The sequence below is a fragment of the Empidonax traillii genome, unplaced genomic scaffold (assembly GCF_003031625.1).
Source record: "Empidonax traillii isolate 1590-97213 ecotype Southwest subspecies unplaced genomic scaffold, ASM303162v1 scaffold89:size1181294, whole genome shotgun sequence".
In the NCBI taxonomy this organism is placed as follows: Eukaryota; Metazoa; Chordata; class Aves; order Passeriformes; family Tyrannidae; genus Empidonax; species Empidonax traillii.
The window spans coordinates 998,514-1,021,294 of NW_020955282.1; the positions used below are offsets into that span (position 1 = coordinate 998,514).

General features: G+C 35.9%; 1 protein-coding gene across 5 annotated transcripts in view; it reads left to right on the forward strand.

Moving 5' to 3' along the window:
* GRIK2 (glutamate ionotropic receptor kainate type subunit 2) overlaps positions 1-22,781 on the forward strand; it is a 356,823-nt gene that overhangs the window by 189,531 nt on the left and 144,511 nt on the right. For all 5 annotated transcript variants that reach the window (XM_027881458.1, XM_027881457.1, XM_027881460.1 and 2 more), the window contains 3 exons: positions 10,858-11,001; positions 12,262-12,369; positions 20,118-20,231. In XM_027881458.1, coding sequence (XP_027737259.1) covers positions 10,858-11,001; positions 12,262-12,369; positions 20,118-20,231 — 366 coding nt within the window. The remainder of the gene's footprint in view (positions 1-10,857; positions 11,002-12,261; positions 12,370-20,117; positions 20,232-22,781) is intronic.

Here is a 22,781-nt window from a genome sequence, read left to right on the forward strand (position 1 = left end):
CCCCCGCCCCGGATTATTCCATTTATTTATTCCATTATTCCAGTTAAATGTCGATGACCATATAGGCTGAATGATTTATATTGGGAACTTTTTCCTCCTGCTATGATTGGAAAGAAATGAACCACCCTGAACACTTGTACATGGTAATGACCAGTAACCTGTCAAATAAATGGTTGATTGTAAAATAAGAGAGAGGTTGATCAGAAAGTTCAGGAAAACAATCACAGTTTAACCTTGCATCAGAATAGCAAACTCTGGGTAGAGAGAGTGGCTTTGAGACCAGACTGTCATCCAATCAGAATCAGACACTGACACCAAAGATGCACTTCTAAATACTCTCAAACTCTTTCTACTGTTGAGAAGTATATTCAGTGCGGGTAGCTCGGTTTGCAAGCTGCATGGCGAGCTGGAGATGGAGCTCTGGGTGGCGGGAGGCCCAGACAAGAGGCCGGGAACTGGCTCTGATGCTTTTCAAAACAAAGGGTGCGGGGACCTGCGGTGCCGACCGAGGGACCGCACACTAAAGAACAGCAGGAGCCGACGACCCCAGAGTGTCGTCCATTTAAGACTGTGAGCGTATAGAAGCCCAAGGATTCCTTGATTCGGGGTTCCTTCTCGGAGGCACCCAGCTCGAGCTGTAACTTGTTATTTAGTTGCTGCACCAAGGTTAAATTATTTTATGGATTGGGAGGTACAACACCCTGCAGTGGAAATCCAGGGTCCAGGCTGTAACTGAGTGTGGGATGTATAGCTGCTAAGGGGCCTCGGTCCCACCTCAGGTACTGCGAATGTGACTGTCAGAGTGGATCCTGGACGGCTGGATAGGGAAGATTCCCTTACTACCTATTTGCTAAAATGAAATGCAGACCTTCAATCAAAAGTCAAGCATATGGGAGAAATACTGCTGCACTTCCTATCTCAGGAAAAGCTGTGTTTAAGCTACATTCTCTGCGTCAATTTTTGACAAAATTTCAAATTGTCTGAAAGTTTCAGCTGCATTAGGTTAAAATAGAACTGCAATAAGTGGCTACCTGCGTAACATGTTTTCACATACTTCTAGGTTTTTAACACTGTAAGTATTCTATCAAATTACATGATTATCTGAGATTATTCTGGGAGATGAAAAAGTTTCTAAAAATTCAAACTCTTATACCATGAAATAAGTTTTTATTCTGTCAATAAAAGAATGTATATTCTTTCCTATGTAATGACAATGTAATGGCAAGAAATGTGGCAACAACTTCACTGTCATTTGGGATGCTTTTCCTATTCTTTTGTTCTCTCGGCATTTTCTAAAAATTTGTTATTATTTCATGTTCCACGTTGCTATCTCTCTTATAATTGGAAATCAAACTATGGGACATTGAGGCAAAAGAGGTAATCCTTAATATTCTTTTATCTTTCTGTAAGAAAAAAATTACACTTTAAAAATAAAATTATCTGGCCAGTTCACTTTTTGTGGATTAAAAAACGTTGTTAGGGTAAGGTTTTTTTGATATTATTTGAAATTAATAATTTTCTTTGATTGAGTGTTTAAACAGGTATTTTGATGATAAGGAAAATAATTTGCATTTTTTGTCCGTACTTGAAATCCCATGCACATCTCTGTAAACCAACACCGTGTTAAAGTTAACTAGACCACTAAATATTAAAAAATAATCTAAGCAGCAAAGCTTTAATGTGATTATTATTCAATTGAAATAATACCCTATTTTGGGAAAAAAGAAAAACAAACTAATTGATTTTTAAAAAAATTAGATGAACATTATTTATGGCTTACTGGTATTTATGTCTGGTTCCCAGTTGGAAAGCATTTTTTGGGGTGAAAAAATATGTCTTTACTATTTCCTTAATTGTACCCCAGGGTGGAGTTGGAAATGTGTCAAGAAATAAGAAAACATGAGCATTAATAAGCCTACAATGCAATTTAACAGTTCATAAACCAGTAAAATTTAATCCCAGGCTGAGAGATTTATTAAATCTCACTCAGCAAAATGGTTTTGTGGGATGTGTTAGCAAGTGAAAATTAAGTGAAATGATTTCAGGGGCAATAGATTTTATTAGCCGAGGTGGGGAGAAACTAGTTTTGCAAGCCATTTCTTCTTAATTTCATTCACTTGTTGTAATTGCCTTATGTGTAGGAGAGCTTTCTCTGAGTAGTACAGGTATGTTAAGTTCTTTGGAATTTGTGTGCATAACACTACATTGGTCAGACATCATCTATCTGAAATATCTTTTGTTGATGATCTTGTGAAGTTCCTTCAATGCTTGCTAAAGATATTTAAATCTCATATAAATGTCTATCTGTTTGTAAGATAAGATGACTCCTATTTGGTTTATTGGTTTTTTGTTTGTTTGTTTGTTTTTATCTTTTACATCCATGCTTGGTTTCTGTGCTCTTAAGCACACCCGAAAATGTTAAAGAAAAGTTACTGTCTTCAATATTATTCTCTTGTTTGGGACCTTCTTGAAAAGTCACTTTGTAGGGCAGTTTTGAAACTACCTATAATTTGGGGGTAGCTAGTCAAGAATATGTAGTGAATCAAGCTTCAAGTAGGGTAATGTTAGCACTATCAGCACCACACTAAATGAGAATTTTTTGGGAAAAAAATTCTTATCTTACTAGTTATTCTGTTTTGTGGGTTAAAATCTCAGTCCTAATATAATTCAAGGTCTGACCCTTAAAATTTTCCAACTAGGCAATAGTAGAATCTAAAATTAAGAAACTACAGATTTTTACAAGTAAATCTTAGCTTAGTTTTATATGTAAACTATAATTGTTTCTGTAGTTTATATCCAGTAATTTTTAAAGGAAGCTTTTGAATTTTCTATCAAATGGAATAGACTTTAGGGAAAGTAATAACGCTAGCAATGAGACCTCTTCTGCATTGTAGGTGATCACCCCTTCTTGATTTCTGAGGGTTGTCAGACATCATTTTTCCTTTCTTTATTTTTCTGAGTTATTCAAAAGACAGGAAGCAGAGTTAGCTTCTCTGAGAAAAATCAGTCTTTAAAGGAAAATAAAATAAAAAAAATGGACAGAGGCCCATTTCTGTTCACTGTGCTCACAATGGAAATAACCTAAAATATAAGACCAATATATGGGGGAAAATGAAAGGCAGGCAGTAGGGAGTTTGATAAAACAAAAAATTGAAGTGTTTTGTTTGTTTATGAAATATGCCATTTATTCAAGGTTTTGTAATTAATAATTATGTATTGTATGTTAAGTTGTCATGAAAGATAAGAGAGAAGAATAAGTAATTATCAAAGGAGAAGTACTGCTTAGCAGGCTAAGGAGATTATGAAACATTTTTGATGGCTTTGAAATGAGTAAGTATTCTGTTGTAAATCCTTACTGTGCAGTGCCTCCTAAATAATGTTACTTTTCCCTAAAGAGGTTATGCTGGGGATGGAATTTGATTGGTCTGTTTTCTTCATTGTACCTTTAGTATCTACTACTTGCCCATGCTGTTAGATTAAAGAAAGAGAGCACCTGTTCTTATCCTCCAAATTGTACTATGTCATCCCTGTCCTTCAAAAAAACCAAACCAAACTCAACAACCTGACTTTGCATTCAGTGTTCTATGCAAGGCATTACTGTTGAGTAAGAAATAAAATACAATGTATAAAGGCCAATGGAAAGTTCAGTCCTTTTGGAACATGCCTTGCCTTGTGTACTTACGCTCCTTTTGACAAATGGGAAGGCAGCATTCTTATTATGTTCTAAAGCATTGGAAGGACGAGTGCCATAAATACAAACTCAGTGAGAGAATCTTGTTGCAGCATGAAATGAGCATGTTAACACTTTGTTAAACCAGTGACCACAGTCACTCTAAACTAAGTTTGTTTCAGATGATACTATGCTCTGAAATTCAGTCAGTAACAAATGATGTATTATACGATGAAATAAGTCTCTCAGTTGTTAAAAGACTTGATATGAGTCGGTTTTAATGTGTTCAAACATTTTCAAGGACTTTGTCAAAAAAAGTGAAAGTGTTCATTCACTTCTATGCAATTATCTGAATACTTTTGCAGTGGTCACCTATGAAACAAATGCCAGTATACGTTTGTGCGCATTTGTATTCAGTTTCATTTAATTCTTGATGCAGCTAATGAAGTCTTGACAAGAACTTAAGCGTCGTTTTAATTAATCAACAAAACTTTTCATAATGCATTAATGACCATCAGACACTAGGCAAAACCCTCTGAACAGTTTGACTTTTCAAGTTTTACTTATCTCACAAGGGTAAAATTTGACTGACTTGTCTTTGGTTTTATCTTCTCTAGCCCACTGTGGACACCTCCCCCACCCCCCACACCCGGTGGGACTTATGTCTCACTGACCACTCTGGGGCTGGACTGGGGCTCTGGGGCGGTGTATGGGGCAATGCTCCTGGTGTACCAGTGGGGGACAGCTGCTCCAGGGCTGGCCAAGGAGGCCCCCAAGGGGCTGGGATATGGAGCAGGGCACGATCCCACCTTCATGAAATTCAGCCTGATCCCTTCTCCCCACCCCACACACACTTGAGTTGGTCTGAGCCAATAGCTAATGTAATAATCCATTGTCTCACAGAGCTGCATATGAAAGTTATAAGCTATCCTACTCAGTGTAGTAATATTACTCAGATAATATGTAGGTAAAGATAACATAACTAAAAAGTAATGAAGTATATGCATACTTTACTAATCATTGGGAAGAGCTTGGCTCACTCGATGCTACTTTATTTAAGTGAACTCTACAATGTCTTCCCTTGAAATTTTTAAACAGTCAATTCAGTTTAACACAGAACTGATTAGAGAATACTACGTTGTCGTGGTTTTGCCCACCAGTCCATCCCTGGATGGTTTTGTCCAGGTAATTTCCAGACAAAGGCCAATCAAAAGTCCAGTGACGCCTTTGCTAATTACATCTTCAAGCAAACGGAAGAGAAGGTTTGTTTGCGCAGTTGAAATTAGGAGCAGCAGCCATGTAGGGGAGAGGAGTAGCGGGCCCGAGCAAGGCCAGACTCCCTCCTCCTCCGGCTTGGGCCGGGGTGGGGGGAGCAGGTGTAGCACTGAAGTCCTCCCTTCTCTCTTGTAAGAGAGTGAAGAAAAAAAAGTTTAAAAGACGAACTGCTTGGACAGAAACCGCGGTGGAAGAATTCCAGCCGAAAGATAATGGAGCTTCCAAGGTCAAAGCTGGCAACTGAAGCTGCAGCAAGAAAAGTAAAGTGCGAAAGGGGGGGCTTGTTCCCCCCCCCCCCCCCTTTCACTCTCTCTCCTCAGCAGGGAAAAGACTGAAAGGTAATCCCTGCTACTTGTAAAAGTTTGTTGGAGTAAGGAGACCCCCCATGCGGCTGATAGAGGAGTCTGTGGATGTACCAAAGAGAACCGAGACTTCATGAGAAGGACTGAAGTGAGGCAGAGTCCTGGTGGAGATTTGTGACCCTGAGGGAAACCTGTCCTGGAGCAGTGACGACTCAGGTGGGATACTGGGATCCGTGTGTGTGTGGATCCATCCTGCTGTTGAAGATTTTGTGACCCTGAGAAATCTCATGCTGGAGCGAGACGGCCCATGTGAGATGTTGGGATCCGTGTGTGTGTGGATCCGTGCTAGACCCATGCCGAGAAGTCTATCAAGGACTGTTCTCCCATGGAGAGGGACCTCTATAGGGAAACGGGTGAACTCTTAAACCATTATCCCCTGTAACCTTGTGGAAAAAGATCCATAGTAAGCAAGTGTCCCCTTGCAAGCCTATGGAAGGAAGACCCTTCGGGACCTGGGTAACCCCCAGCCTTCAGTCTTAGCCCAGGAGGGGGGTAAGCCCAGCCCTGGAAGCCAACACAGAGCGAGAAAGAGAGAGAAAAAGTTCCAGCTGCAATGAGAATACTGCTGCTACTGAAGATCTATTACTAGAGAGAGAGAGCTGGAACTCCGAAAATAGAGAATGAGACTACTTCTTCTCCTTGGACTAGTATAAAAGGGGAAGAAGTATTTCTGTAAATATATAGCACTTCAACTTGAGTAGAAATTGTTGTAAATATAGTTCTTTAGTTTTTAATGTATTAGTAGTTTTTGTTTTACTAGTAATAAATGTTTATACTATTTTCCCCAAATCCTGTCTCTCTTTTGTCTGCAAAAACCTTCTCTCAACTAGTAGTAGTTGTGTGGGGGGTGGAAAGCAAATTGACCCAGAGCAAAACCACGACATATGTGTCAAGGTTAATTTTTTACTTCAGTTTTATTTTTTATAGAACATTTTGGTCTAGAACATTTAAAGAACTGTTCAGGTTTTTTTAAAGAGTTAAATAGCAAAATATTTGTCTTCATATGAAAATATAGATATATTTAATTTATGATGTGTAACCTGATATTAATGACAGTAGGGATGGCTAGATGCAGAGTCATTCACTGGGCTGTGAATGCAGCAGACTACTGGCTCACACTGAGTTTTCATCAGCCATAACTCCCACGTTCTAAACATTTTTATTATGGAAAATCCAGTCTAAGACTGTCTAGGGAATTTCAAATTTGGTTCTAGAAGAGTTGTATCTGAATATAATTCTGAGACAAATTTGGAAGCTGGATTCCTTCTTTGACACATATAAGAGATTTATCCTTTTTTCCTCTTTTATTTCCTTTCTTTCTTTCAATTATAAAGGGTTTTAATTTGCTTTTACGGAACATGACTTAAACGAATAAAGTCAACTTCATATACAAAATACACTGTAAACCTGTATCATACTTACTAGGAGGTAGTCTTCATTCCTTACACTTTCTATAAAAGCATTTTGCCAAGGGTTATGCAGTTGAATCCTCATAGAGGTGATTCTTGTATTGTTAGGGAGATAATTTAGTTAGCTAACTAAACTGGTTTTTCTTTTTGTTTGGCCCTCTTCTTTTACTTCTTTTCTGTGGAAAAATTTCCTGACAGTCACTGAAAAAAATGGCAGAGTAAAGAGGGCAGTTTGAGATCTTGAGTGTCAGATTTGTAAATACAAGGATATTCTCATCTAGGGACAATAAGCTACTAATATTGCAAATAACTTATTCTAGTCTGGGATACACATTGGATCAAATACTAAAGAGCAAAAAAACCTTTTTTTAAGCTTGTCTTTTCCATTGCCATATTTCGTACATCACTCAATGTAGAAAATTTCTTCGTGTTTTCAAGTACTTTGCAGAGAACCTTTTAAAAAGAAGACCATGGAATGGTCTATGAATCCTCATGGATTTTTATTAGTAATAAATTTAATTAAGGGGAAAAATAATCACATTAGCTTAATTTAACATTTAATTGGAAACCTGAGGATTTTCTAGATCCAACGCTTCTGCCATGGGCCGGGATGCTACCTGCTGGACCAGGTTACACAGAGCCCCATGTAACCTGGCCTTGAAGACTTCCAGGGATGGGATATCCACAATTTCTCTGGGAAACCAGTTTCAGTGCCTCAGAGCAGTTATCTACGGGAGTTTATGATGTGCTCTGACATCTTTGGGTGTGGTTGGGAAGAGAGAAGAAAAAGACCACCTCCTACTCTGAGGAGACCCAGGGAGAAATAACAGATTCTTTCTCTAAAAATAGAGAGGACTCTTCTTCTACTTTCCTTATACTATTTTTTTCTACTTTCTTTATACTGGCTCTGTCAGAGCCCATTCACAGTCAGATTAGAGTACTTCCACGTAATTTTGTTAGACAGTATTTAGCAAGTCATTAAGAAGACTTCAAAGTGATTATACAGAAACACATGTCAAAAACAGAAGCAAATGCACCATCCACAGTAAGACAGGAAGTAAAAGGATGAGGGAACAGTAGAAGAAATGTGTAGTTTCCAACTAAATTTTGGACAAAAATCAAACACAGATTGGTACTTTTTTTTTTTTAATTTGCAGTATATTGTGGCTGAAATTGTATCTCTGATTAAGTTCTTATCTCTGAGTGCTAAAAACTTTCTTGTTACTTGACAGAATCAACTGAAAAACAGAGTTATGGTCACAGACATCATCATCTGACATCTGAATCACCGACCTCAATCTCATTGCTGTTTCTTTTTTTGTTTTTCTTCATTTGTAGTTGTAGAACGACAAATGATAGTATCAAGAGCAGTATTTTGGATGAGTTATCTATATGCAAACAAATCATCATGGCTACTAAGTAGGATGTAAAACCAAAAATCCCCCAAAGCTAGTTCAGAACCTGTACCAAGATACATTTGTGCAGTACAACATGTGTTTAACTTTATAAAAGTGAATTAGAACATTACTAATCTTAATTTCCAATAAGGTTATTTTCTTGTATTATGTATGCTTATGAATAGAAATTTTGTAGCAAGTTTCTATCCGAAATACAAGAGCCATTGCTTCTTCTGAATTTTCTACCTCTTCTTCCTCCCAGACTGCTAATGTCTGTTTAAGTAAAATAAAGAATTCTAAAAATGTCATTAGGGGAACTTCCTCCCTTGTGTCCAAACAGTCTTTTCCTGAAACCTGCAGCACTTCTTGGTCTGCAATGCATAGTTCCAGAAGTGTGATTTAGGAAGAGAAAGCAGTATGGACAAAGGTCAGTGAGATGTAACGCTTAGTAAGACCTAATTAACAAGGTTGGAGAGCTAGGCCAATGGCTTTCAATTCCTACTGTCTCTCAAAGGAAAGGTAAAGTGACCATCCAAGTTGAGACCCCAACTGCAAATTCAGGGATATACTTTTTATTTTTTCCTGAGTTTTGTGCTATTTCTTTCTGGAACAGTAAAATCAACAATAGAAACCAGTTAGATGAGCACAATATTGAATCACTAAACCAATATAACTTTTAATATATGGTTTTATCTGTTTTCAGTAAAAGCGTTTAAGCCTATGTTTAACTTTAAACTGCTTACAGAAGGGGGGTTGTGGAATCTCATCCTGTGTAATTAAGGGATTTATGTTGTAGTATCTAAAAATAAAATAAAGCACTCTACTTCTAGTCAGCTATGAGTTTATTTTGTTGCATGCAATAGAGGTACATCCTCATGTAGATTTATTTTCAGTGAAGCAATATTAATCAATCAAATATGACTAATATTATCAGAATTTGAATTATTTCTAAAACTGCAATGATTTTCTTTTAATGCTTTCACTGGAGCTGACTCTCTTGTCATCCTGCAAGTTTCCACCTCAGTGGCTTATAGAATTTGTCAGAGAGCCACGTTGTTCTGCATCATGTCCACTTGGCATAATGTCCACTTGATTCCTCCTGATGAGTCTTTACAGTTCTGTGTCCAAATTTATACCTAATTAATCAGTTAATGCTGGTGTTGAACTTCTGATTGCTTCTTTATGGGTTTCTTTTGCTCAAGTCCCATAGCAATTTCAATTTTCCTGCATTGGTACAAGTACTACAGTTTTAGAAGTAAAACTGATTAAAAAAAGTTTTCATTTCTGAGGCAGATTTATGTGTTGTACTTATTGTGCAGTTTATTTAAAAAGCTGTTGTCTAGACTCCGACTACTGCCAAGTCTTGCTTCTAGAATGTTAAGCTTTGTATGATGCTTACTCAGCATGTGATTCCATCATTTTGGTATTTTGCTGCCTCCTTGTCAAATATCAGCTTGCCTTAAAAGCACTTTAATGCTTTGAAGATAATGAACAATTTGGCAGCAAAAATATTTTCTGACTGATTTGAAGCCCTTACATAAACTACTTGGCGCCTGACTCATTGAAACCTATTATACTGGCTATTTTAAAATTAGGATTTATTTCTTTTTGAATTTCAAAATCTCTTCTTGGGAGAGCCATTTAAATGTGAACGTATATTTTCCTCTTTAACAGTAGCTTATGGGCTATAATGGCAGAATATTTTTGCATTTTTATGTTTAGTTTTATTGTAAAGAGCCTTGGGATGCATTTGCATGAAAGGCACTATATGAGCTCATTTTGTATTGCATTGTATTGTGTTGTGACAAGTGCAATAATCTCCAGGTTTCCTATCCATTAAAGAACTAATTTCACAGCTCACTAATTATGTGAATGAGAAGGGGAAATAGGTCCTTTTTCTCTAAGGTATGCTGAGCAGATGGCATAGAATTCATTTTCACCCAGTGAATCTGAGGTCCTCTCTTGCTTTAAGGTTCTGAGGCTCGCCTCTGTTTATCAAATAGAACAGGAGAGAGATGTCAGTTTCTTGTACAGCATGACAGTGTGTACTGAGCGGCTGTCTCTGTCCTTTGCTAAAACAACATCACTTAGCACATGTGTTTAAACAGCCTCTTTATTTAAGGTGGAACACGAAACTATTAAAATGAACGTGCATTTCAGTGTAAATCTAATTTTACCTCTGATGTATTGAAGATAGTGAATAGTTTTGTCCTAGTGATTTAAACTGATATACACTAAAAATTTATTAATGAATCAACAGAGTACCTTTGGGAGTATACCCTGTCTTTTGTTTCAAAATAAAAAAAATTACTTCCCTAGCCTGTACACTTTCCTTCATAGCTAAGGTTTTGCCATTTTTCTAACTTTTCCTTTTTTTCTGTAGTCTCACCCATGAAAATAACTGACTTGAATAAAATGTGCATACAATGATTTGTATAGTGCTCTAATGTGCTGCTTTTTAAAAGTAGCATAAGTCATCAGACACTAGGGTTCTCCTGTGATTCTGAAAAGTACCTATTTTGGCCCTTGTTTCATCACTAAAAAGAGAAAAACTGAGACTGAAGGTGCTGACAACTCATGTATGACTTGACAGTAAGGCTACATTTTACAGTGCTACACAAGAAATCAGGTTATTTTCTCCCTTTAACATAGTGAGCAGTGCTAATTTGTTGTTTCCTTCTGTCACTGCTGACCTGTCTCGTGTTTGTTTTGTGTTCATGGTTCTGATGTCATTCTACTTTCAGACGGATGCAGCACTAATGTACGATGCAGTTCACGTGGTGTCAGTGGCTGTCCAGCAGTTCCCACAGATGACCGTCAGTTCATTGCAGTGCAATCGCCACAAACCTTGGCGCTTTGGGACCCGCTTTATGAGTCTCATTAAGGAGGTAAGTCACTAATAAAGCATCCTGCTTCACTGCATTCCTTTCTTACAATTCCAGTTTTCTTTGTTTTCACTTTATCTCGATTCTACCTTGTTTTTCATTTTTTTTCAGTAGATGGGAATCTCTCATCTTGTTACGTATAAACAGTTTAACAAGTGAGGCAGCATTTTTATTTGAAAGTGGTTTTCCTGAAGTATTAGCTGGAACAAAGAAAGATGAAAGGGTAAAATAACTGCAGTATAAATAAAACTTTTGCTTGTATGTAACTGTGAGAGGTGGGGAACATATGTGGCATAAACCCCCCCAAAAAAGAAACTGCAAACCACAGATTTATTATGAGAAATTCAGCAATTTGCATGAGTTCAAAAGGGTCAAGAATGAATATTACTTCCTGTTTTAATTTTTTTCCCTTTCTTTTTCTGTGGTGAATTAATATATGTGGCTTTGGTGTCCTAGTGTGCTGTTTGGATACTGATAGGTAATGGTTTAAAGTAAAGCTAGGAGATTTAAGGTGCTAAAGGTGAACACTGTAGAGTAGAATACTCAAGTCACTTGCACTGTAAATAATTCCTAATACAGTATTTCTCATTCTAGAGATGCAAAATATTGTCATAGTAGAAGTATTTGCAAAGAAAGGTAGTTCTGTACTTTCAATCTAAGATGATAATTTTGGTTTCCACATTACCTCCTCAACTTTATTATAGTTTTAGAACTAGGTGGACTTTAAGTTATAAAAAAAATGAGTATATGCACTTTATTAAAAGAGGGGAATAAGCTCTGGGAGGCTGGCTCACTGACCTCAATTTTTGCTGTCTCAGTGTGGTTTCAGGGGAATCAGGATCTTGCAAAAGTAAGCCTTTATTTGAATGAAATTTCTTGACAGAAAAATGAAGTCCATCATTAGTGAATCTGATTGAGGCTTGTGAGGGGGAGGCAATGTAGGGAAGCAGAAGGGAAAATGCATGCATGAGTGATGGAGGAATGAAAACAAAACAGCCTTTTATCTCATTTAATAGAAGAGACTATTGCCTGGCATGGAAAGTATTTTAAAATTTGTCTGTGAAGACTAAAGGAAAGATTGATTTAATTAGCAAATAGTGAATACAAAATATTTAAAACAAGAAATCAGCCATAAGGTAAATTATTTACATAAAATGAATAATTAATGCTTCCATTTTGGCAAAAGTAAAATTTGTTCTTTTTTGGGGGAAAAAAAAAGGAAGAGGTATTTATTTATAGGAATTGTTTTTTCTTTCTCCATAGGCCCACTGGGAAGGCCTCACAGGCAGGATAACTTTCAACAAAACCAATGGCTTAAGGACAGATTTTGATTTAGATGTTATCAGCCTCAAGGAAGAAGGTCTTGAAAAGGTGTGTAAGACATTTACCTCCAAAGAAGTGGGAAACAAAACAAAAACCCACCCCCTAAAAACATTTACAATGACATTTCATGGGTTACATAAAGCAGTATATCTGTTCTCTACTTGATTTCTGTTTTCAAAGTCTTCTAGTAGAAGCTGTTATCTTGATGTCTGGCAGTTAATGGCTTCTTAACTGTGTGCTTGTAGCCCCATTCTTAGATAAGAGAGGACTGGGAAAGAGTGAATAGCTGGACCTGATGTCAGGCATTATTATACTTCGCTTTATATCAAGTTTAGTTGTAGTTGTGGTTCCAGTCCCACTGCCTGTCCTCATACGTGAACCTGTGGATATGTGTATTTGTATTTTCTTCATATCTTTACTAATTCAAGAGGAATTACCTCAAACTGAATGAAATAAAATAGCCTAATTTGGGCTATTTTATGTTTTTAGAGGAAACTTTGATTCTCTTCTTGGAATACAAAATTTTTATTTGTAAGTCATACTTAATTAGACTTGGTAGCCTGACTGGTTTGTCTGTCTTCTGACATTAATTTTTCCTGTACAGAGATGGAGTGAAAGACCAAAGAATTGAGAAATGCTCTTTTTGTATAGCCTAATAGTGTCTATATTTGAACTAAAGGCCTTGGGAAGCCCCAGCAGATTTTTGGCCTGCCTACATGACACCGTGATGGTCTGAAATCAGATAATCTTCCCCTCAACCACCTTGCCATGAAGAAGCAATGCAGGAAACTACAGGGTCTCACATTTTGCAACTTGCATCTACCTTGTAGTTAGTATTTAGATGTGGTGTTCAGTGTTCTGTAAGCACTATGTCTTCCTTCATGTTCAGATAAAGTTCTATCGGCTCTTGCCCCAAGGTGATATTTGTGGCCACAAATAAAAACAAAAACTGAGAGAAGGGACCATGCTGGAGAGTTGTGTTTCCTTTCTTCTATAAATCATTGAATGGAGAAGTTAGCATAAAAAACATATTTCTTCAAAACTTTTCCCCTTAAGACTAGTTTTGGAATATCAGCTTCCTCTGACTAGGAAGATTTGTAAAAGTTAGAAACCATGAGCTTGTCTTGAAACATTTATATAGGTAATAACCTTTGTGTTGTGTAGTAGGAAACCTCTGATATAAGAACTACACTATATTTTATGCTCATCAATACACTCAGATTCCTCCTATGAAGTTTTCCATGAAGAGAGCCCTGGTAACTTAAGGGGAAAAGAAAACATATTAACGATTAGATTTAAAAAGTTAATTAGCTTTGTGCAAAAGTAGAATAGGTGCAATGCAACCTGTCTTCCTTACTGGAAGCAGAAATGGAAGAATTAATGTCGTGGTAATAGCTAAATAAGTCAGTAGTATCTGAAGAGTCTGCATGTAAGCAATAACTTTTGAAAACGAAGAAAGGAAATCTGGGATGGCCTTAAGAATATTAGGTGGTATTTGAGAGCCACCGCACAACATGAGATTTCTAGAAAATAATATCTCAGTCCACTGAATATATAGAGACAAACCAAAACAAGGCCTACAGAGATTAGAAATATGGAAAACAATAAAATTCAGCAGGAAATATAGTACTCTAAAACATATAAGAGAAAAAAGGAACTTGAGAAACAGGTTTATTGAAAGATAAGTAAGAGACAAATAGAAATAGTTGTTAAAGCATATGGATATTTCAAAATGACCATCTTGTGCTTCAGCTGTTTATACAGAAGTTCAAAGAATAGGAAGATACTTTTCCTGTCCTCATGGCTCATTTTTACCATTTCATAAACAAATATGATAATATTAGTTTCTCACCAAAAAGCACTGACAGTCTTTGGAAAGAGCAGTAAGAGTTAGGAAATGTATTTGAGCAAAACCAGAGCAGTTCCTGTATGGTGTAGTGATATGAGATTAGGAAAAGGAAAATAAGGTGTATGCACCTTCAACTGAATTGCTTAGTAAACATATGAAACATATGGCATATTTTACTGAGATAGATCAATCAGTGCCAATGAATGAATGTTTGTCTTTGAACAAAACTTCATTATTCTGAGAGAATACAAATCTTCTTCTTCTTCAATCCAGAGTGAATCATTAAATTCTGGAGCAGGACACATCCTAGTAGAGAGAATACATTTTAGCCAGTTCTTTTATTTAAAAGAGCTGTCTCAAAGCTAGAAGGGATGGGGAATGGTGCCCAAGATTGAATTCTGTTAAAGCTATGATGAATCACTCTTCCTTTTCTCAGCCCCCTACCTCCCTCCACATGTGCTCTACGTCTCTCTAAATCACACTCTTCTCTCCTGCTTTCTGCTACTCTCTCCTCTCCCTTCTTCTCCTCTACCATTCCTTCCTCTCTCCCTTCATACCCTCCCTGCCTGTTTCGCTTTGCATCTAATCCATGTCCCCTTGCATCTCTTAATCTCTTTCCACCCCCTTTCTCTCTCTTTTCTTCTTCCTTCAGGAGCCTTTCCACATCTTTGTCTTTATCTTGTATGTTCCCAATGTTCTTTCCAAACCACAGTCTTCTCAGGCCTCTCTGTCTATGTTATTAGAGTTCCTCAGCAGTCTTTTTCTTCTTTCCTTCTGTCCATCCTTCCTCTTATGGGATGAGAGAAGATAGAGAAGATGGGAAGATAAGAATTATATGTACCATAATGTATGGCATGTTTCCATACTGTAATTTTTGCAGTTATTATTTCATTTAACCTCTTTCTCAACATGGGGGAAAAAATTCTTATGTGAAGAACAACAGTTCAACTTAACAATTTTAGGTTTAATCCATGAGGACAAAAGTATTCGTGGAAGGGAGAGAAAGGAGTTACGAAGAATTGCTAGAAGACCTAAATTTTTTCTCTCTGTTTTTGTAAAAATATATGCTAGTTAAATTGCCTGGTTAGTAGAATGAGGAATGACCTAAATTATGTGTTTTAAGTGCAATGAATGCTGAAGACAGTGACAACAGAAAAATTGCTCATTGATTTAAAAAAGATGTCATGTGTGATGCAGATTTTCATAAGACACTTGTTCCTGAAACTCTTGAATGAAAGGTGATAATTGAGCATCAGTCAATAAGAAGTATGTGTTTACAAATAAAAATTCATGTCTGACAAAAATGATAGCTCCTTGTAAGATGGAAATGACAAAATTAAGAGATGATTGGAGTGCTGCTAATGTAATGCACCACAAAATTTGATTACAGTCACTCTGGACACACTGAAACTATTTATGATTAACACAGAGAAAATCCAAAACTGTGGCACTCCAGGATAATAAATTATAATTTAAATTGCAGTCAATCAGTCTGAGGCTGCATTGTGAGGAAAATTATTTTATACTTCAATGAGATAACAAATACCTGAATTTAATACCACTTTTGATATGAAAATTTGTCACTGAAGAAGAATTACATTTCCTGAATAAATGTTACAACTGGCTTGAAGCCTTGCTTAGGAACCTTCAAACAAGATGAAGAGTAATTGTAATTCATTGTCCAGAGTATCAGTCTAAGACCTTGCTTTATTTTGTATCTTTAATAATGACCTGGATCTATGGGATTCAGAAATATTTTTGTTAACATTATATTTGACAAAGAAGGTAAGAATATAAATATTTCTGAAGAAAGCAAAATAAATTAAACAATTTTCAAATGGGAAATACACAAATATGAAGAAATAATGTTACTCATACTGGAGTATAATTATTTTCTTGATGTAATCACCACTGCTACTAACTACTCTACAAAATGAAATAGAGATGGTATGCTGTAGATGGCCTTGAAATCCTTTGAGGGTTGAATGTGGCTCTTTTGGATATTTAGTTAGTTGGTATCACTGCAGAAAGGCAATGATCCCTCTTAATACTATGATTAGGGCACTTCACAGTCAGTCATATTCAGGGTTTTGATTGACTTAAAGTAGTGTTAATTTTCTCAAGAGAGAAAAAGGGAAACAAAAAAAAGAATAATACTTGGAAGTATGCTTATTTATTCATAAAGATAAATCACTTTTCAAACATGTTTAAGTAAAAAGGCTACTTTACTGAATTTTTGTGGATAATATCTCATGAAACTGACTCTCAGTAGAGTGTTCTAGAGCATATGTAAACTCAGCAAATTTTAAGTTTCAGGAGTGTACAGTGCTTCTTTTCTGGGGGGATGGTGAATTATTTTAATGGTTTTGACTAGGATAGAGTTAAATTCCTTCACAGAAGCTTACATGGGGTTATGGTTTGGATTTGTGTTGAAAACAGTGTTGATAACACAGGAATGTTTCTGCTCCTTCTAAGCAATGTTTACGCAGAGTCAAGGCCTTCTTGGCCTGCAGAGCTACAAAGCAGTTCTATGTGGGGATGTCCAGCTGGGTGGGAATGTCTGGTTTTGGAGGACTGCAGTAACTTGATAGTTACCTGATAGTTAAATACATGGAAGCTTGAATGCAAGTTTTTAACCCTTAACATGCAATTGGGAAATTGTATTCCCTGTCCTTGAGGACAACCACAATTACCATGTTACAGGATAATCTCCATCTCGTCGATATCACCTGGGGAGTCTTTCTGCTGTACCTTCTGCAACCGGACTTGTCTATCTCACATTGGCCTTTTTAGCCATCAGCGCGCTTGTAGCAAGCGTGGGTAGAGCCCCTTCTCAAATCTTCATTCGTGAAGCCCAGCCATGATGATGGATAATCTCCGATATTGAATAATGAGTGTAACTCTTGGAATTGTTTCAACTTAAATAAGCTGATGCTTGACTAAGCTGATGATTTGTATCATAGAGATGCTTCATCTTACTGTGGAGCACAATGTTAACTCCTTGGGAACACCTGTTTTGGATCCTGCCTTGAAGTCCTTTTTAATTGGCCTGGTACCTCTTTCATTACTGTCATCACTGCCAGCCTGGACCAAGAGCAGCGGATAATAATCAGAGGGCTGGATAAGCTCAGGGAGTCTCCTACTAATATCCTTCACCTGGGCCCCAGGAAGGTAGCATACTTCCCTGTGGGATGGGTCTGGTTGACGGATAGGACCTTTAGTTCTTCTCAGAAGGAAGCTGCCTACCAGAGCTACCTCTTTGACAGGGGACCTGTTTCCCTTCCCCACCATCTACTTGGTGTGCTCCATCTGCCTCATGGCAGGAGGGACAGGGCTTCACGGTCACCTGAGGGGCTTCTTTTGGGGTTGAAAGTGTATAACTCCACCACTCTATTTCCCTTTCACTCTCCCTAATAGTTCTTAGCCTCTCCACTTCTTCCTTGAGCTCTGCCACTAAGCACAGCAAATCATTGACCTGCTCACATCGTATGCAGGTCTCTCTCACACTGTCCTCTGGTACTAACACCAGGCTCAGACATTCTGTGCAGCCAGAGACCTGAATATGTGTGTCCTTCTTGGGGGGGTTCTGTCTTTGGAAGTTTGTTTAAAATAAATGTAATGCACTAAAGTAACTTGTTTGAATTGCAGTTATATGTAATATAACTACACTTTTGGCATTTAAAATTTTCCAGTGAAAACACATAAAGAATTGTAATCTGTTCAAAAAACTGCTTAAAAATGAAAATACTACTCTGAAACAAATAGAAAATAATTAATTTGCTGCACTATTCATGCACAGTTTTTTATAAGAAGCAGCTTTGAAAATGTGTGTGTGATTTGGGAGCTACAGGTATCAGTGACAGAATCTGCAGTGTAAATTGTTGAGTCTGAGCTCATCAATAAAAATAAACAAAAAAATGCCTAATTTTGAATATCTGATTTTTGTTCCATTTCTTAGATCTTTTGATTCCCAAAGCAGCAACAATAATACAGCTAATCAAATTTAGAAAAATAATGCATCAATTTATCAAGACAGAAGTTTCTTTTTAAAGTTACACTGTGGATAGTTCTTATAAGTCTGTATGGATGTAGTTAGACAAAACCCAAATTATAACAGTTAATGTTATTCTTTTGCTTATGGCTGTGGCTATGTTAAAAAGTAGGAGAGGACGTATTTTAGTTAGCAATGTCTTAGCCTTTGTCAAGTTAAATTTGAATTGTGAATATGTGCTTGAATAAAGCATATGATTTAATGAATTTTGGATTTGAAATTGATCATTCAAGTTGATGGTGTTTCCCAAGAAATTTTGATGCTACTTGTGTACATGAAGTTGTATCTCATAGAAGAGATTAGTCCAGATTCAGTTACGTAGGGACAGGTTCAAGTTCTGGTCTTTGTCGTTCCTTGTTATTCTACTCTAGTTAGGTCTTTCTCAGAAGTAAAGCAAACACTCTGGATTTCATAAATAGCAGAACAATGCAATTAAATGTTAGTGATCCTTTTACAGTTTCTTATTTGTGGCCAAGCTGTAAGGTTGAACATTTTGGGTTTCCTAAAAACCTTTTAATTCTCCAGTTAAAATGATATTAAAACAGTAAATGGAGTTTTCTTGGTACTAAGGCTCGATTTCAATACTTTAAAGTGGTGAGTTCGACGTTATTTTCTGGTTTTATTTCTGAGACACACATTGCATTATCTTCTTTATTCCCTTCATGATTCTTTCATCAGTTTATGAGGTACTGAATGGCCAAGTTCAAAGAGTGACCTCTTAGAACTGAGTGTTAAGCAAAGAGAAAGATAAAATATTGATTTCCATAGAACAGAAAATTGTAGAAAAAGAGAGCAAATTTATCTTTTCTCTATTACATCACCTGCTGATTCAGGCTCAGTCTAAGTTTTAGAAATAGAACTCTTTATTTAACCCACACAACATTGTATTCCAGACTTAGTTTACAGTCCTATGGCAACAAATCGCTTAGAAGTATACAAACAGTTTCTGAGGAGTCACTTTAAAAGATTATAAAAAAAAAATTGTATGTGCTTATATATACATTTATACATACATATATGTATTCACAATCAAACATCATATAAAGTTTTATTTTTTGTCTAGGTTTCATTTGAAAATATCTTTATCTTCTATTATGGGTATTGTTTAGTATTTGAAATGATATTTAAACTCCTGTCTAAAAACAAAATAAAAACACTTGTATGTTTTTTTAGACTGGAGTAATGCAAACATTCTGATTTCTAAAGTGGATAGTTATATTTACTGATTGACCATTTTAATTGTATAGTGATGAAATTGTATAGTGCAGACAAATTTTGTAATCATTACTTATTATGTGAGTCTGTCTCTGACCTGAACTTTAAAGTATAACCCTGGATGTTCTTACTTAGATAAAAATCCTATTGACTTTATTTCAATGTATAAAATGTCAAACTACTTCTGTGTTGAATATTTATCTGTAAGTAAATTAAGTTACTACACTTAAACTTTTTCAGTCCTCTTCATTGTATTTTCCCAAAAACATATTTTTGTCCTGCTGTTCTCTCTGATCAAGAAAAAGAGTAAATCCCTTTGTAGAGACAATGCTTTCTGCACTGCAAATGAATTTCTGCCTGTTAAGCTATTTTCAGATGTGATTTATCTTGAGGAATGAAAATTAAATGGAAAATTAAGTGTTCAGAGTAGCTTTAGATATTCTATATGTCATTCTTATACTTAATATCACACTTCACAAAACGTAATTTGAGGTATTGGTAATCATATTTTAAATAAGCAGACTTTAAATTCAATGACAGAGAAAAATGGAGCAGAGTTTAACAATAAATATTAGCAATAACTTTTTTCCCTGTAGCAATTTGTTTTTCCTTACAGTGTTCTTTTCTAGATGCTGATATGTAACTAATTGACAATTTACACAGTAATTTACTGATTTACAGGTTGGAACTTGGGATCCGTTGAGTGGCCTTAACATGACAGAGAATCAGAAAGGAAAACCAGCAAACATCACAGATTCCCTGTCGAATCGCTCTTTAATTGTTACTACCATCTTGGTAAGCAATTATATTTGTTTTTCCAGAAATACAGTTGTGAAGAAAAGCTAATAGAATATGATACAATAATTGCAATAGTAATGAACAGTCTGTAGTAGGAGTTACAGTTACTCAGAATTTACTGTGTCATGAATGACCTCCAGTTAATCTAGTCACAGATATTTACTCTCATCTAAGCTGCAAGCAAGTTATCCCAACTTTAAAGTTTTGTTAGTTGATTAGTAATTTCACTTTTCTTATTATTGACTAAATGTTTGGTTCTTTACAAATCTAATTAGTTCAGCAGCATTCAGCAGCATATGAGAGGACAAAAGGTATTTGTTTAAAAAATTGTTAGCTTTACAATGCTACCCAGCAAAATTTATTGCTTTTGTTTACTGTTCCAACACTATGATATTCTCAAAGGAAAGTAAAAAGTATTTAACATTTATTTAAGTGTTATTGTTTGATTATTGAGTTGAAATTTTTAATCAGACAGAAATTTAATTGAGCTATCATTTGAACTAGACCAGAAGAAACGTTTTAAGTAACTTCTTTTTCATTTCCATTGTTTGAAAATTTGCAGTGGTGAATGAAGTATTTTTGACTTATAATTACATACATTTTTTATGTGAAAATAAGTATTACTAATATCCACACAATAATTTTGAAATGGTAGTTTTAATTTCAATAGAAATGAAAAACTCTTCAGAAGTGTGTCTGCTGTGTTTGTCTGCTGACACCATTATTGCGAATTTGCAGATATAAAAAGAATTCACTTCCCAATAGTTATATTCTTTGTTTAGAAGGTTTTATTTACCAACATATACTTTGACATTTCAATCTAGAATGAACTTTTTATAAGTACATAGATACAAATGTCAGTGAGTTTTTAACCTTTAATGTCAGATAAACTAGTAATTTCATCGTAGCTTTTTCATTGCTTATAAGGTCTGTTTACAAATTATAGAAATTTTAGAAAATCTGGAATACTTTGTTTCATTTTTTCCACTAATTGAAAAAATATATAAATTGAAACATGACTGACTTGCTCTCAAACATAAATTCTTGTTCTGCTAAGACCAATGCAGTTTTACCACAATTTTCTCCTATACTATTAATTACACATACTGCTGTTACATTGAATCCAGATAACCTGCCTAGGAGTTTTCCTAGTTCACCGATATACAAGTGCTTCACATTTATCCTACTTGCTCCTAGAATTACTGCTTTCCAGAATACTGCCCTGTCTCTGCCAGTGACCTGTTCCCTTCATTACTCAGTAATCAACCAGCCTTTGAATCTTCTGCACACTTCAGTAGCAATCATTGTATACTTGATTCCGGATCAGTGATTACAATACTGGGACAAGGATCAATCCCTGCAAGATTACATAAGAAACACTCACAAATTTAGAGTGTTTTGAGTTTGTTTGTGTTTTAATGTCTGTTGAAGAGGTTTGAGTTAATACACTCTATGTATCATATTTCTTTTGTATACTGATACTTCAGCTTGCATGGTTTTGTTTGAAATAATTAGCTCAGGAGAAGGTGAACTGCACAAATGTAAAGAGCAGTGCTGAGTGCTGAGTTTGGCCTGGTAAAGCTCATAAAAGTAGATTGCTCAAATTTAAGAGAGCAGCGTTCTGTAATCAAGGATAAGTATTAACTTTTGGTTAGTAGTCCTTTTAAAGTATCTATCCTCTTCACATGAATCTAAATAACAGCAGAAAAAAAAAGAAATATGAGGGCTTTAAATTGGTGTTACAGGTTGCTCATTTGTAGCTGCCTTTAAAACTGCAGTTATTGTTCAGTAAAAGTTTTGGCAATTGCAACAACTCTTTTCAGCTATGAAGAATGGTACTCAGAATAGGTGCTACATACTGTAAGAGCTGTATTCAGAATAGAAAAAGGGACCAAAAACATTTCTGGTGCAGAAAGCACATATACTAGCTTAATTTTGTAGCTCTATCCTTTTGCGCTTAACAAATACATTTCTGTTGGACAGAAAGCATCTTACTGAATATTCATTTTGTAGCAATGCAAGGGAACAATAAAATGCGAAAGCTCCTAGAAACGTATTTTCTTCATCATCCCTTTCCTTTGCTCTCCTTTTTAGCCTGGAAAATATTACTTAACCACCCCCTCCCCCCAAAAAAAAAACCCCAAACCAAAACAAGAAAAAAAAAGGCAATTTTCTTCTTTAAGCTGTTCATGTGATATTTCTATGCCATTTTTTTCACTTTAAGAATTTCCTACAGTAGTCTATAGGATACTGAGAGCTGTGGAGTCTGTATCATTTTTCTCTGTAGTTTGTTTTAACACACATTTTTCATTTAAAGATCGCAGTCTTTCTTTTATTTTTAATTCTGTTTCTGAAATTTGGAACCCTATATTTTTCCTTCTATATATTAGTCAGCTGCAAGTAAGTATACCCTGCATTTTCAGGGGTGATTGAGTCTACTGGACATGAAAATATATTGATGGGCAAAATAATAAAAAATAAATTGTGATTCATAAATTCATCTACTGCAAGTAAGGACAGAACGACATGCTCTTTTTTCTTCTTTTT